The following is a 16008-nucleotide window of genomic DNA, read 5'->3' on the forward strand; positions in this document are numbered from 1 at the left end:
AGAAAAAAATTAAAGCATCAATGATATAGAAAATTGGAACTCACATCAGGAGGAATTCTTGCACTGTCTTTTACTGAGTTTCCTTCTACTGTGATATGATAAACCTGCCCATCAGCACCTGTAAACACGAAGTGCTCTCTGGCAGAAATGTTCTGGCTCAGCTCTGATTTACTTTCAGCTTCCTGTAACAAGCTTTAAAGAGAACACAATGAGACACAAGTATTTCTTTTTTGAAGTTAGAATTGCAAGGCAATTTCTCCCTAACTAACGCACAGAAGCAGCACAAAAATGCGTGTAAATTGTTCCTTCAAAACAATTTACCAGAAGCAACAGTTAACTCATTTATACACTTGCAGCTATGTTCAGGGGGCAAATAAGAGTTTTACTTCAAGAACCAGGTAACTAATGGACTGCTACAGACACATCTGAAAGAAACAGGTACACTGTTTCTCTCATTCAGCAGTAAACTTTGACATCTAAAAGCTAAAGGGAGGCCCATAAAGTTGTTTGCCTGGTACGTACTCAAGAATCAGTTCCAAAATATTCTCTTCTGTAGAACAATGGCACACGGTGGAAAAACAACTGATGCAGAATAGCATTAAATCAGAATCAGAAATACCTGATAACAGAAGATTCTACACTGCTAACTTCAGTATCTGATGCAACCGTCTGCCGGGCCATGGCCTCACGGGCTGCTAACTGTTTCTTCCTCAGGCTTTTTAAGTTATGAGAAGGTGACCACTCCTGTGAAAAATTGTCCAGGAAAAATGGAAATGACAAACATTTACTCCCTGAATTTATGGGGATTTTTCTGTTAATTATAATGATTTCAATGAAGATTGCTTTCTATGACACCTCCCCCCATCACCCAAGGAGCAGACCAGATTTTTCCACCAGTATCTCCTTTTTTCTTTCCTCTATTTGATGACAGATGAAAACAGAGGAGTGAAAGCACTTATCTGTATGCTACAGATACAGTAACGTTTTGCTGCAAACTTGTTCATAAGATTTTTATACTATCTCAACATACTCCATTTAATGAACAGTAAGTGACAGATTTTATTGCTTACCAAAGCGGTCGCTGTAGGGAAGTTTTTAGACATTTCTCTGAGCAGAGTGCATGTTCTGACATCCCAGATCTCCAGTGGTTTGTCTTTAAATACTACAGCTAGATACTGCCTAAAACAAATAAGAATTTACTACATCAAAAGTAATCATTCCATTTTAATTTGAGCATTTTACTTCACACGTGTAGTTCATATTAGCACTTTGGAAACCCTCAAAAACTAAGAGGAAGCAGAGTAAATTAATTTGGCTCAAATCCCACTCTGAAGCTTGTGATTTCCTTGAGTTACTGAGGTGCAAAAGGGTGTCTGAAAAAAAGTCCTCCTTCAAAGCTAAAAGAGTTAGAAATTTCTGTCAGGTGGTACTGCTCAATTACTGTAAAGGAGACAAGGGAAGTAATTCAGAGAAAGCAGCAGCACCTCTAATTTAGACATATCCAGCCCGAGCTGATGACTGCACAAGATACCAGAAAGACATACCAAGACTGTAGGTTGGACAGATTTTTTTCTCTACTCCAGATGCATGCCACTTCCCTAATCCAGTGATAAATGAACATAAAATCCTCTTACACTAAACCATTTGTCAGTCATGTCTTCAGACCTTTCATCTGTGGAGCTAGATGAGTAAAACACTTTCAATCTACCACTTTTCACACGTAACTTGAAAATACAGAGAGAGGCTCTGCAGCTGTATGTACTCTTCTCAACTGCATTAATCTCTATTCAAATGAACTATCCTTTCTTGTTCTCACTTAACATTCTAGTCTTTTAATCTAAGCCCACAGCTGTTCTTAATTCTTAGTGTATTAATAAGACCATTATATGGTTCTACTCTTCCAAATTCTCCGCAACATGTACATACTTCTGAAAATATTCCTATGCAAGCTAGAGAACATTAATTTTTTTTCCTCCACTGTAGAGAAAAAAAACTTTTAAAATTTAGAGACAAGGCCTTATAAAATTCAACACTACTTTAATTTCATTTACACAGGAAAGTAAAGTAATCTCACAGAGTACTACTGTTATTATTTTTGATACTATAAAGACCAGGGCCTCCTGTCACAGGCCTGATCTCATAATAAGCAGGATTTGATGGTAAACAATATAGTCATTTATCAGCTGACTTCTCAAATAACTATACCTCACATTTGGTTTTCCAGTAGACAATTATTATAAAGGTGTGAAATACAGACTTAGAAAAATTCATAAACACGTGAAAAATCATGCCAACTTTAATGCCAATCTTCTAGCTTTAAGTAAGGCTGAAGTTATAGAAATTAACTCATAACATAGTCAAAGCTGACAAAAATTGTTCAGCACTTTTCTTCTCCCTAATGTCATCAAAATGTCCATTCAGTGAACACAATTCTTAAAAGAACTAAAATATTAACGACTGATCTTGCAATGTGATTGGATCCTGAAATGAAAAAGTCAACCACAGAAACATTCACTACTTTTGCACTTTGAACTAATATTCTGAAGTATTTTTCTCCTGATGCTGTTGCACGTTTTTCTATACTCTCTGGAGTGTTTTTTTCCTGGAATTTCTATTATTTCTATTAATTCATGAGGATCTTCATGCAGTACAGTAAAATTTATAAACTTCACAAGGCTAATCTACTCACTTCAAATGAGACACCTTCACCATTTCAATAGCTGGCTCGTCATTGCCTCGCTCCCCACGAAACGCAATGCTCCTGCCTGGAATACAAAATGGCATGGGGAAAAACACAAATAGTTACTAAACTAAAATAGAAATATAGAAACAGTTTATAAACTATTCTGTTTGTTAGCAGAAATAGGTTACAAACTAAAGTAGAACACCTCCAAGTAACCTGCTGTATCTTACATTACTCTTGTCACTGTCGAAGTTTTACTGTATTTCAAAAGACTAAATATCATGTAAACTCTACTGTCTAATATAATACCTGACTGGCTTCCAGAGCACAACTACTGAAACTGATGTATCATCAGCGTTACATAAATATAGAGAGAGACTTCAAAGAGTTATTATTTTCCACTCAAAGCCAATGAGATATACTCTCAGTTCCCCAAGGAGGAAATTCATGAGTAGATTTCAAGTTTTGTAAGAGAAATTAACTCTGCCATAAACTGCCTGAAAGTATTTCCACGGTGAAGTACTAATTCATTCTACACTTAGCAGAACCATTCTCTCTTTCTTTCCAGCTAAAAGAATAAACCCTAAGAACTTATAATCCTTTCCCCAACAAAATTTTCACCCACCTGTACAAAGTGTTGCAGAATTAAAGGTGTTATACATATCACTAAAATAAATAATGATCTCCTATGCCAGTTTCATTCTCCTTAGCTTTTAAGGAAAGTTCAAGTTTTCAAACTGTAGCCACTCTTGTGGCCACTCATAGCTAAATTACTTATCTTATGCCAATTATGTGAATAAATCTAGTTATCAACAATGCTAGTTAGAGCTCTTATGTCAGAGGTCAGGCTACAGGAAACCTTCCAGCTCGATTTTCTTCATTAGTGATCAAACACCCTAGGAATTTTCTTCCTTATTGTTGTTCAGAAATGTAAATGAGAATTTTGTCAAAGTGTTCATGAAGTAAACACAAATAAGCACAGCTTTCCTAGAACTAAAATAGAAAGTTGGGCTAATTAGTGATGGAAGACCCAACGATCAAACAGTTAAGTAGCTATGCCTTTCTTTTAAGTTTTAAAAGAGGAAAAGTAACATTTTTTTTGAGCAAAACATATACTAAGGTGTCAGGTATTTACATTTACTTGGAACCTGGTTGCCTGCAGAAATACTGAGACTTATCACTTATATTTATAAATGTTTCAATACTGATTTACAAGCTGAGTGAAAAACCAAAATCCCATTTTACATTAAATTAATTTTACAAAGTACATATCTTTTCTATTCCGATTTTAAACAAATGAACAAAAGCCATTATCACGAAAAAAAATTCAATATTGTTATGTTAAAAGAATAGCCTCTTTGTGCAGCACCCTGTAAATACAAAAATTGAGCCTTTTCCATAAGCTTAAAAAAAAATTAAAAAAACACTTTATGCTACATAAAGCATTCATTATTAGCCATGCGTTACAAGATTCAGGCTCTTCAATTCAAAATTAAATGGCTCCAGGTTTTCCCATTCAAAAATAAATTAAAATTATTGAAGTGCTTCCTATTTTGGGCTGTCTAATCTTACAAATTATACCTCCTAGTATTGTGCAAATATTGAACTCAGTCACAAATATATTTGTCATCCATTATAAGGCCAGAGTAGTTGAAAAACACACATAATCTGACTGTTAGTTTTGCTATCAACTGTATTTTTTGAAAAGTTTTTTTATTTTTTAACCCTTCCAATTATTTATAAAAGTATCCAATTTCATTATTAAAATATCCATTTTACGTTCATACACACACTCAAATTCTGGCCACGCATCTGGCCTACCTTGAAAAATTATCTGTTGCTGATACAAACCACAATAAATGGTTCAACACTACTTCAGGCGCATATGAAACAATGGGTGTAGATGTCCTGGTTTCAGCTGAGATAGAGTTAATTTTCTTTATAGTGGCTGGTATGGGGCTATGTTTTGGATTTGTGCTGAAGACAGTGTTGATAATACAGAGATGTTTTAGTTGTTGCTGCACTGGTCAAGGACTTTTCAGCTCCCCATGCTCTGCCGGGTGCAGAAGAAGCTGGGAGGGGGCACAGCCAGGACAGTTGATCCAAACTGACCAAAGGGCTATTCCATACCATATGACGTCATGCTCAGTATATAAAGCTGGGGAAGAAGAAGGAAGGGGGGACGTTTGGAGTGATGACGTTTGTCTTCCCAAGTAACCGTTACGCGTGATAGAGCCCTGCTTTCCTGGAGATGGCTGAACACCAGCCTGACCATGGGAAGTAGTGAATTAATTCCTTACTTTGCTTTGCTTGTGTGCGTGGCTTTTGCTTTACCTATTAAACTGTCTTTATCTCAAGTTTTCTTACTTTTGCTCTTCCGATTCTCTCCCCCATCCCACCGAGGGGGAGTGAGCGAGCGGCTGCGTGGTGCTTAGTTGCACCACGCTTCCGCTTCTGCGGTTGCACCACGCTTCCGCTTCTGCAGTTGCACCACGCTTCCGCTTCCGCTTCAGAAGCTTCCAGCTTCTGCACCTGGCAGAGCACGGGAAGCTGAAAAGTCCTTGACCAGTGCAGCAACAACTAAAACATCTCTGTATTATCAACACTGTCTTCAGCACAAATCCAAAACATAGCCCCATACCAGCCACTACGAAGAAAATTAACTCTATCTCATCTGAAACCAGGACAGTAGACTGTGACAAAACACGTTTGGAAATATATGCATTTTGTGAACAAGATACACCACTAATACCCATGCTCTGTGAATGCTCCTAAACCTCCTGCTGACACATATTCATTCTTTTAATAAGTCCAAGCCACAGACATCTCTACAAAGGTGTTGTTGCAAGTCTGTCTGTAGATTACCAGATGGAAAACATTACGTGGTTTCACAAGGACAGAGGAGCAGAACCAGTTAAAACTCCTCTTTATTTTATTTTGTCATCACAACAGAAGAAAAAAAAAAAAAGTAGTAAGAACTTCTGTTTGTCACCCCCCAGCAAATCTGTTAGCCTCTCATACAGATTTCTCAGGAAATACTAACCTGTTGGTAGGTCCACCAGCTGCAGCTCATTCCTTACCAGCCCCAGATTGTTAGGTGTTGATGTGGCAAAGGAAATAAATCCAGTCAAGCTTATCCACTCAATGCCCCTGTCATCAGAAGAAAGTACATGGAGCATATTAGCCAAAATATTTGAATGGCTAGAAAATATCGTCCCTGCTCATTGCAGGGGGGCTGGACTAGATGACCTTTAAAGGTCCCTTCCAACCCAAACCATTCTATGATTCTATGAAAACAGACTGAAGTACAATAATTTTTTTTCACAAATATTCTTCAATTTGAAAACAGCACAGAAGTAATTGTATACGCTTTATGGAAACACTATATTTAAGCATAAAAAGAAGCTATGCATTTACCACTAAGCTGTAAATATAAAGTTACCAAATTAAATTAAAGAAGAGTTTTCTTTTCAGACTACACTGGTTCTTGTTTGGTTAAAATAAAAATTTCAGTTAGAAACACTGGTAACTTCTGTGAAAATCCCTCACAGATCCTCAGCCCTGGAGTGGACTAAAATCACTGCTCTCACTAAATTAGTGATTTACCAGATGAGGAGAACTACCAGGTAACTCAAATTTGCCAGCATACAGAAAGAGAAAAATATTCATATGGATAGCAGTGTGGGGAGACGTGATTCTTTCGGTCCAGAGAGAGGAGAAACAAAGATGATCGAATAAGAGAGGCCCTGTAGAGATTTCAAAGAATCACACAAGAACTGAAAACCTGATTTTTGTTTTTTCTCTTTTAGATTATGCCAAGGCAGCCACAAACCAAATTATCTTGAAGTCTTGCAAGGATGTAAAGTTACACTCTATATAACATACTGTCAGCACATATGGATTCTAAGCAAATTCTTGAGATATACCACAGGCCACAAAAGGATAGAAAGTGGTACTAGGTGGTACTGTTCCAAAACGAGATATTCCTCCCGTCCCCATCTCCCACTCACACTTTGTGCCAGCATAAATAGCTGAGTGCTTTATCTGTGAAATAAATCAAGGAACTAATCTAAAAGAAAATTGAGACTGTTCTAATACATACATATGCCCAAGTTCATTTTAACACAGATAAAAGGATTTAGGTTTTCCTCAAATCCTTCAAACGGACTACTTAAGAACTACTTCCAGGACAACTAAGTCTTCTGTTGCACCAATTGTAAAATCATGGGCTGTTCTGCAAGGATACATGTGAAATATGAGAAAGATAAATAACAGTATTTATGATTTACTGTCAGTAAATCCAACTCACACTGTATTAAGTAGAAGTTTCCTAAACGCAATGTAGATGGGTGAAAGCAAAAAGCACTCCCATAATATTTTGCACATACAAGTTACAGCCATATTTATCTTTATTTTTTTTAGTACAAGCTTTAAAAAAATGGGAAGCTTTATTCCTATGTCCTCAAGTAAAGTTAAAAATTTAGGACCCAGTCCTTTTCCCACCAGGACCTATAAAAGTTCAATCAATAATTTCAATCAAAATGAGTAATACTCAATTATTAATTGAAACATTACAGGAATGATTGAACAGAAATCTGCAACTGCAATAATGTGTGACATTGCAAGTCTCTGAAGGGTTGTAAATACAGGGAGCTTTCTGAAATGGAAGAAATATGAGTTCTGACGCCCTTCTAATTTTTCTCTATTATTTTACTATGTTTTTTGGAAAAAGCACAGGATACTCGTAAGGCATTGTTATTGCCAGTAGTTATTCACTGTTCTCGTTCAAAGACCTGAAGCATTTTCTATACTTCTTTCATCAGCTCAGATTTAACAGGACAAGTCCTTTTTCTTTGCTGCCGGCTGGCCATCTGTCAATACCCATAAAAATCTAGAGAAACCCAAGACACTCATAATCAAAAGGAAACCTTAGCTTAGCTAAATGCTTGCACCTGAAACAATATAATTTTTTTTATTGTCATACATGTAAATTGAGAATCTGAAGACAGTGGTTCAAGTTTTAATGAAGGGAACAAGTAATGCCTTCCGTATTGAAATATCTCCATTTGCAAAATACCCTAATAAAAGACATCTTTGTCTACTAGAATTAAGGGTTACATTCAGCTGTAAACTATTTCTCAGACTGAAGCCACTCTTAAAATATGAAATTCTGGGATTCTATACATTCAACTTGCCTCAGTTACTTCAGGGGTAAGATTCAGTTGTTTTGAGTAATGTTTCCAATGCAAACAAATTACAGAGTGTACTGAAGCGGATACAAACACAAATGACTTTGCTAGTTGGGAATGGATTGTTGTGACTTTATGACAAGGCAGCTGCTACTCAAATTAATTATAAGAATTGTAAGAAAAAGAGAAAGGTAAAATTGGAAATAAAACCGTATCTTAAAGAAAACTGTATTAAAACCTCAATCACATTATCAGAAAATACTCTCAGCCTCAAATTTTATTATTTAAAAAGAATTTTCCTTGTACTTCAAAAGTATTTGCATGGTCTACATGTCCAAAAGTGAACATCAGCAATGGAACAAGTTTTTCCTTTTTAAGAGGAGGAAGGTTAAGAAAAAGAAATTACAATTAAGTGCTGAACATGGTCCATCTGAGATAATTGTACATCCTGTAATGAAGACTTCAGAATTCAATTCTGAATACACAGGATTTTATTGCAACACTGCTTACACTTGTCAGGCAACGCATATTTACTAATGCGCAGAAATAAATCTGGCACACCAACACCCATATGGCAGAAGTGGTAGGTATTTTCATTCATCTTTCTCTACGTGAGGGAAGTTTTTTTAAGAAGGTGATGAATATTTGCAAAGCAGTCTCCCAGAGGGGAGTCAGCTTAAATTCAACTGCTAAAACTTGGATGTAATGCAGTAATTTTCAAGTTTTGCCTGCAGGCCATACACATTCTTGTTACAGTCAGTGAGATTTTCATTTTAAAAAATAAAGCTGTTGCAACCTTGAACTTGCTGAGCTTCAGTGAAAAAGAATGAGAAGCGCTGCTCTAGTCATAGTTATCTATCTATCAGAAGCAGCAAAAGTAGCAGTAAGAGGCATTGCCAATGCACCACTTTCACTGAACTAGAAGCTACGTTGCAGGCATTTTATTTACATGTCTCAAAAATATTCTCCTCTGCATTGAAGATGTATTATCATCTATCTTACCACAATAGCTTAGATTGCTCCACTTCAAAGACAGAACAGGTATCAGACTTAGTTATTTCATGGTTCTTCTAATTCCTCATAGTAATAAGAATTAATTGCATTTTTCTCTGTATCCTGAAGGGAGAAGACTGACCTCCTGCTCACAGCTTCTTTCAGCCAGCACACATGCTACAGTCTCCCTCTGTTTTTTCTCCTCACTTACACTCCTAGCAGTAGCCTGATTGACTTTTCCTCTCTGTGTGCTCTGAAGCATTTCTGCTGCTTCTTGCCTCGGTCTCCTAATAAAAACCAAATTAAACTCAAAGGAGAAGTATTTACTCACATAATTCTAAACAAATAGTGAAATAGCTAAGTTATAATCACGGACAAAATGAATATTCAAGGTTACTCACGAGTATGAACTGTCTTAAATGGACGACAGAAAAACAATTCGCCCTACTCCTAATCACAATACAGAACTGCAAAGTTTACAAATAATTTAAAAAAAAATCAGCACGTGACTACATATGTAGCTTCTAAAAAGAACACTTTAATCTCAAAAAAAAAGTCAATTGCTAGCACCTAGACAACTCAGTGGCCATTATTTTAGCACAGTTGATACGTAAAGGACAGTTGCCATTCCAAAGACCTTAGTTTTATTACATTCTCTTAAACTTACAAGGCACTGAAAACTTTGCCGGCCTTGAGTTACAATTTTAGGGTATTCTCAATTACATACGAAAATAATGGTGTTCCCTGAAGGTGTATTTTCAGTTAAAACTGAGATAGAGGCATTATCCAATCTATCTGCATTTTAGAGGTAAAGTAAGAATTCCCACTGAAAGAAAAAGTGTTGCACTCCATGAATATTAATTAAAAAAAAAAATTACTGTGCCTTATTCTACATTGCTTAAAGCATTCCATTGAACTTATAAAAATTATGCAGAAAGTCACTCAGACCATTAAGAGCGGGACTGAGGAAATTAAAACAAATATTTAAAAAAACTTACCCAGGTAACTGGTTATGACTAAACAAAATTCACAATCATTTTAATTTTGTTCTAAAAATACCATTTGTGCAAGGACAGTTCCTAGAAAGACAATGTATTCAAAAGTTGCAAAACCTTTGCAAAGTTTTCACATCCCAAACTAACAATATTTCCAATAATACACGAAGCCTAAATAAAAGATAAAGAAATATTTTTTCAAAAGCGTATTTCCTCCTGTCTCCCCATCTTTATTTTTTTTGTTTGTTTCTTTAATCTGTGAAATGTTAGTAGTGGTTTCAATTTTGAATTCTATAACCACCTTAATGAGAAAAAAAGCAGGATTCTTTTGTGCTGCATAACAGAACATAAAATGAAAATAATTTTCTAAGTAGTTAATGGTATGAAACAAAAAAACTCAAATGGTTTAGAACAGAAAGGGAAATTCTATTCTTACAGTGCCTACTAATCACACCACAAATGTAAATATACTTACGTGATTTTGGTGGTAGATTCAAAGCAGGTTTACATAATGAGCTCAGAATTATCTATTCTTAGACATCTATACTTTTCTTATCTTTTTGTTAAATGAACAGTAAAGTGAACACCTAACCCTGATGAAGGCTTCATGCCACAACTATGGTACAAATTTTTACTAATATTACTACTAAAAATAAAATATCCATTTTCCATGCTTAAATCTGTCTAGAAATATGTATCCAGCCAGCACCATCTTGAATATCATTGCCATTATTTATCCAAAAAGTTATGCCATTGTGTACACACAACCACACAGTACAACAGCTTTAAAACTTACTCTGTTCCTTACTTAGGATGGATAAATACTGAGTCCTGTATTTGGTCTTTAAAATCTTTTAAGGATAAAATTATTTTTACTTCAGTTAGGACTAGAACTGTCTCAATAGCAATTTCAGCCCTAAGGGGGCAAAGTAAATAAACCTTGGCGTACAAAACAGAATTATTTCAAAGGACACAATCTGTGAGTCACGACAGTTAGATAAATAAGACACTGTAATAAAGTTTCTTGTCCTAAAAAGACTTCTTTGTATTACAATGCACTGAAGAAACTGGAAGTAGTTGATATGCATCCTAGATCAGCAGGCACAGATACAATTCAAATATTTAGTTCAATGTAATTTTCACTCTGATTTTGACAGTGTGTTACTGCTTATGCATAGCAAAGATAACGTTAAGGTAGACTACTCAACAGGCAACTTTCTTGACCGTCATTAACAGTGAAACAAGACACCCACTTTGCCGGTACAACGTTAGTTAGATGTTTTAATATTTGTCTCCCAGAAGGATTATAGTAGGAATTAAAACTAAAATCTTACTTGACTTCACAGGAATGGATGCTTAACTCCTTGTGTAAGAGTCCGCTTGTAAGATGAAACACCAGGACAGAGCCATTACTTGTACCTATAAAGAGTGATTTAAAAATATACACATAGACTCGTTTTATTCTTCTCTTCCATACTTTAGTGCAAATGCAGGATTTACAGCTATTTATCTTTCTTTTTTTTTTTTTTAAAAACAACTGTAACTTATATTTTACAATTTTAGAAAAGGTATTTTGATTTCTAGTGCTTAAACCCCAAATATTAAACCCTCCAAGGTTCTCTGCAGCCAGTGAAATCCATTTGGATCAAGACATTTTCCTGAACCCACTTGTAGAGCCCTGTAGAAAATCTGTTCATTCTTCTTGCATTTTCAGAACATACCCAGCTGCAGGAGAAAGGAATGTTTCTTTTTGTTTTGATTACTCAAGATGAGTAAATGCCTCAAGGAAGAGTACTAATTGTTATCCACCAATAATCCCAGGGGAGAATCATGGGTAGATTTTACCAAATCATTAAAGCAATTCTGCTTTCTCATCCCTGAAATAGTGACCTCTTTCAAATTACAAATCAATAACTTTGTAGCTATTAGCTTCAATTAGATCAAAAACCTTCTGAAACATTGGAAGTTACAATTTTCTGTTACACACTGGGAAGACTTACTTGTTCTTCTCTTTTTTCTTTATACTTATATCAACTTTATTAAATACAACAATGGATACCTAAAGAGCCATTCAGGTACCTTAAGTCTACAATGCTGTAGACCTTGCTGTAAATACACTTTATACCTACCTATTAGTTTCCTCATCTTTGTATTTCACCTGTTTTAACAGCTACAGCTTGTATAAAATCAAAAGTTACATTTTAGTAGCATCACATCATGTAATGATAGCTTGCCTACATTTTAGAGCACAACTATTGATGGTACTTTTAGCTCAGTAATAATAAAAGTATTACAAGAACTGCACACATACATACATGCATTATTATGGCATTTTCATTAGTGGAGCGAGATCCTCTTTGTAAGCTCCTGTGTAACATTCACCTTCCCAATCCCCCCCCACCGCCCCGTCCAAAAACCTAAGGCTCTACAGCACAGGCAACCTTAAGAATAACAAAAAACTCCAAAGTCTGACTTGTGACAGGCACAGCCCTGACAGGGCAGCCGAGAATCAACTAGTATCTTAGATATACCAAGAGCACATTTGAACAAACCAAATCTGGAGGTCTAATTTTACAACCTACTACAATCTTTAAATTACAGCATCTGTGTGTCTACTGTTCCAGTCCACTGACTGCAAAGAAAGACAGCAACCTGTGTGGGATACATTGTGAAATCCCTGATGTGGTTGGAAAGAGCATGCCAGAAAAATCAGATTTAAATAGGAAGAACTCAGAGTTAATAAATCAGGTGTTCACTGGAAAGTATTGTAACATCTAGATAAGTTAACTACATTTGTAATAAGACAGACTAGATTCATTCAGGTAAAATAACATGCTTTAAGTGTATTTTTAGGTACTTGCATTATAACAAAAGTATAGTCCCTGTTAGGTTAATTCAGTTATTCTAGGAATGCAGTGCTGCAGAAGTCCGTATTTAGTGATATTTAGAATGAAGTGAGAGTAGCACGTAAAATGCTAAGCTTATCAACGGACCAATATCATAGTAAATAAAGGATAAATACAACCCTGCTAATATACTGCAATTTTTCAGGTAGCAATATCTAAACCCAAGGCAGTAAAAAAAGAATTCAAAGACTATCGTGGATGCAAACTAATACAAGGGTCGCTAGTTGTGATGAGTTACATAGGATCAAAAAATAGAATTTTTTCTGTATTAGTAACTATATTTGTCTTTAATCTAGAATTTAATATTTTCAGAGCAACCAATAAACAATTCAAGATACTTACCAACAGCAAGGATTGGCTCATACTGTTTAATGTTTTTTGTCGTAAGAGGTGGGCACATGCGGATAGCAAACGGAGGCAAAGGAAGTCCTGAAAGAAGTCCAGTCAGCAGAAATTTGAGGTGCACTTCTTGCAGAAAAGAACTTTTTAACTGTTCTTCTCCAGCAATTGTGCTTTGCCCTGCTTAACAATGAAAGCTCTTGTTAGTATTAAATTAAATAACAAGAAGTTATCAGACACAGGAGTTTATAAAATAAAAATTACAAATAACCTAACATATATGTTAACAATGTTTATTTAAAGAAGCATTCCTTCCTGTTGAACTCTGTATGATAAAACTTTTTGGAAGACTGCACTTCACCTAATTTCTACAATACTAGCTTTCTTTCCTAACACTAAGAAGGAAGGTGGGGGGGGGAAGGAAGGAAGAGGAGAGGAAAAAAAAAAAGTAAGTCCAACCATTTCAGTCTTCTTCCAGAATTCAAAGGTAGTTTCTATTTTTTTTCTCCTTCTGTTTTTTTTAAACTTAGTTACAAATATTTTAAAATTATTAGACCAATTCAAAGACTTAGGGAGGTATAACTCCAAACAGTAAAAACTGAGTGCAATCCACTGCTAGAAATACAGTGAATTTGCTCAGATACAACAATAAAGATGGGCACAAAAAAGATATAATTCCACTGCTGTATACCTTCTGCAGTCAGCTTGGCCTGTCTGAGCTATGTAAGGTACAAAATAGCAATAGCTATGATATCAATGACTACAGAAATACAGATAAGAGAAAAATCATGCTCTAAATGCCGTCTTTAAACACATGAGAGAAAGTGCAAAAGAACCTCCCACAGTGGTAAGCTGCCTGCACCTAACGGTATAGCCAACTTTTACCAAACCAAATTCAAATCTGCACCTTTGTATCTCTGAGCAGCACTCGTTGCTTTTCCAATAAAAAATAGTTTTAAAACATAAAGGTAACCATCTTTATGGAACATTTCTCAATACTGAAGTGTTGGTTGCTATCTAGATTTCACAAAGATGGATGTGTCAGATAAATTGTCTTCATCCGTTTAAGATCACTTTTAAAAAATGAAGTTTTGGCCAAAGTCCTTTTTAAATTACTTTTTTTTCCTCAGAGAAAATGAACTTTGAACATTGGTCCTCAACATAAAATCCTCAAAAAGATTAATTTGATAATTCCTTTAGCAAACAGGAATTCTTTTCCTTCAGAATTACTACTTAAATTGCATAAAAAATAATTCTAACAAATGTAGTTCTCAAGTAAGCTAAGCTCATGTATGATGATTCAAAAATCCTAGAAATGAGTAGCAGTAATATTAGTGAAAGAAATTCTTACCAATCATGTTGTCTAATGAGAGGTCTGGAAGTTTATTTTGGAATGCTCCTACAGGAATTCCACAGAATGAGACCGGGGAATACAGAGGTGATGCACTTGAACTGCTGTAAAAGAAATGAAAACAAGTTCCTAACACAAACTGGACCACCTGTTGACTTAGGCCCTCGATTTTGGTTTTTTCCCCAGGTTGTTCTTTCAGTATTCCTACCACTTACTAGTTGCAGGGTATTTTGAGAAAATTATTCCCAACATCAACTTCCATGAACAACTCTACTAGGAGACAATGCACACAAAAATGTACAAAATTTAAAATAACTTTAAACTTCCTTACAGAGATATTTACAAGTAACAGAAAAACAGACAGATGTATCCCTTGTTCTGAAGTGTACACAAGCATTGAATGGAAGCTTTTAAATATATTGTGTATCAATATGTAGAGCTATGTTAATGAATACATCTAAGGAACAATTATAACTATTTCAACGTTTAAGAACAGATTCCCAAACCTGGGGAACAGTTTTTGTTAACCTATATAAACTTCTTATACAGGTTCCAGGTGACAAAACCCATAACTGAACCCATGCCTCTCACCTAAGCGTATGAAACACAACTGCCTCTGCATGCCCAAAGCTACAGCAGAAACTTACAGTATTACCTATGTTTACAGTCTTGTGAGATATCTATGCATCAGGTTTTTGTGTTATTTTCTCCCCAATGACTGTGACCAGGTTCCAGCATGATCTCCATCTAAAAGGGACTCAAACAGCCCCTGCAGCCTGGGCAATCATATCTTGCTGGGCTGAGGACAGGTCTATGTCATAAGCAAAGAACAAAGGCCACTGACTGCACCCAGCCGTACGCAAAAATGCAGTTTAAGGCATGTACAAAGCCTTTTTCTTTAAAATCTCACTTCAAGAGACTTTGAGTTCCAATTTTAATTAAGACCATCAAATCCAGCAGGATCAAGAGCTAATGGAGAAAGACTCCTTCAAAATCCCTTAAAGACTCTGTGCCAACTAGAAATATGCTTTACTTTTCAGTACAATCCAACCATATCCAGAATCCTCCAGGCTCAGTGGTTCTTATATTATTATTATTACTACATTTTTCCTGGTTATTTAATAATGACAAAAATCAATGTTTTGGAAATGAGCCTAAGAATCCATGAAGTAAAACCCAGCAACATATGGATCCTAAACGGCTCTCTTGGATATGCATCATGAAGAATCCACCTAACAGTATTTATGGGAACACCAAGAATAAAAACATTAAATCATTGATGAACAACAAAAGGATCTATATTGAAAATCTGGTACATCTGACATGTAAAAGAGTGCTAAGAATTCTGTATTTCTTTTATGGCAGTAAGTTATTTATTTCATTCAATAGTACTTTAAAGGTTTATTGCAGCAGAATGACCTTAATACACTGAATGTTTAAATAACTATACTACTTCATATAGTATTTTTAGAGACTGCTCAAAAGGCTTTGTAAATAAAAATATTGTTTATACCACCATATTCCAGCCACCTGCTGTGCGGCCTTATATTGC

General features: G+C 35.5%; 1 protein-coding gene across 4 annotated transcripts in view; it reads right to left on the reverse strand.

The window, feature by feature from the left end:
• WDR11 (WD repeat domain 11) overlaps window positions 1-16008 on the reverse strand; it is a 47247-nt gene that overhangs the window by 15076 nt on the left and 16163 nt on the right. Inside the window, exons 9-16 of one of the 4 annotated variants that reach the window (XM_075504430.1) lie at window positions 14457-14560; window positions 13109-13285; window positions 11195-11279; window positions 5727-5833; window positions 2690-2765; window positions 1071-1179; window positions 620-744; window positions 45-192 (exon numbers count right to left, since the gene is read on the reverse strand). In XM_075504430.1, the coding sequence (XP_075360545.1) occupies window positions 45-192; window positions 620-744; window positions 1071-1179; window positions 2690-2765; window positions 5727-5833; window positions 11195-11279; window positions 13109-13285; window positions 14457-14560 (931 nt within the window). Of the gene's footprint in view, window positions 1-44; window positions 193-619; window positions 745-1070; window positions 1180-2689; window positions 2766-5726; window positions 5834-11194; window positions 11280-13108; window positions 13289-14456; window positions 14561-16008 lie in introns of all 4 variants that reach the window. The other 3 variants (XM_075504429.1, XM_075504428.1, XM_075504427.1) reach the window with 3 other exon arrangements.

Source organism: Mycteria americana, chromosome 6 (genome assembly GCF_035582795.1).
Source record: "Mycteria americana isolate JAX WOST 10 ecotype Jacksonville Zoo and Gardens chromosome 6, USCA_MyAme_1.0, whole genome shotgun sequence".
NCBI classification, from domain to species: Eukaryota; Metazoa; Chordata; class Aves; order Ciconiiformes; family Ciconiidae; genus Mycteria; species Mycteria americana.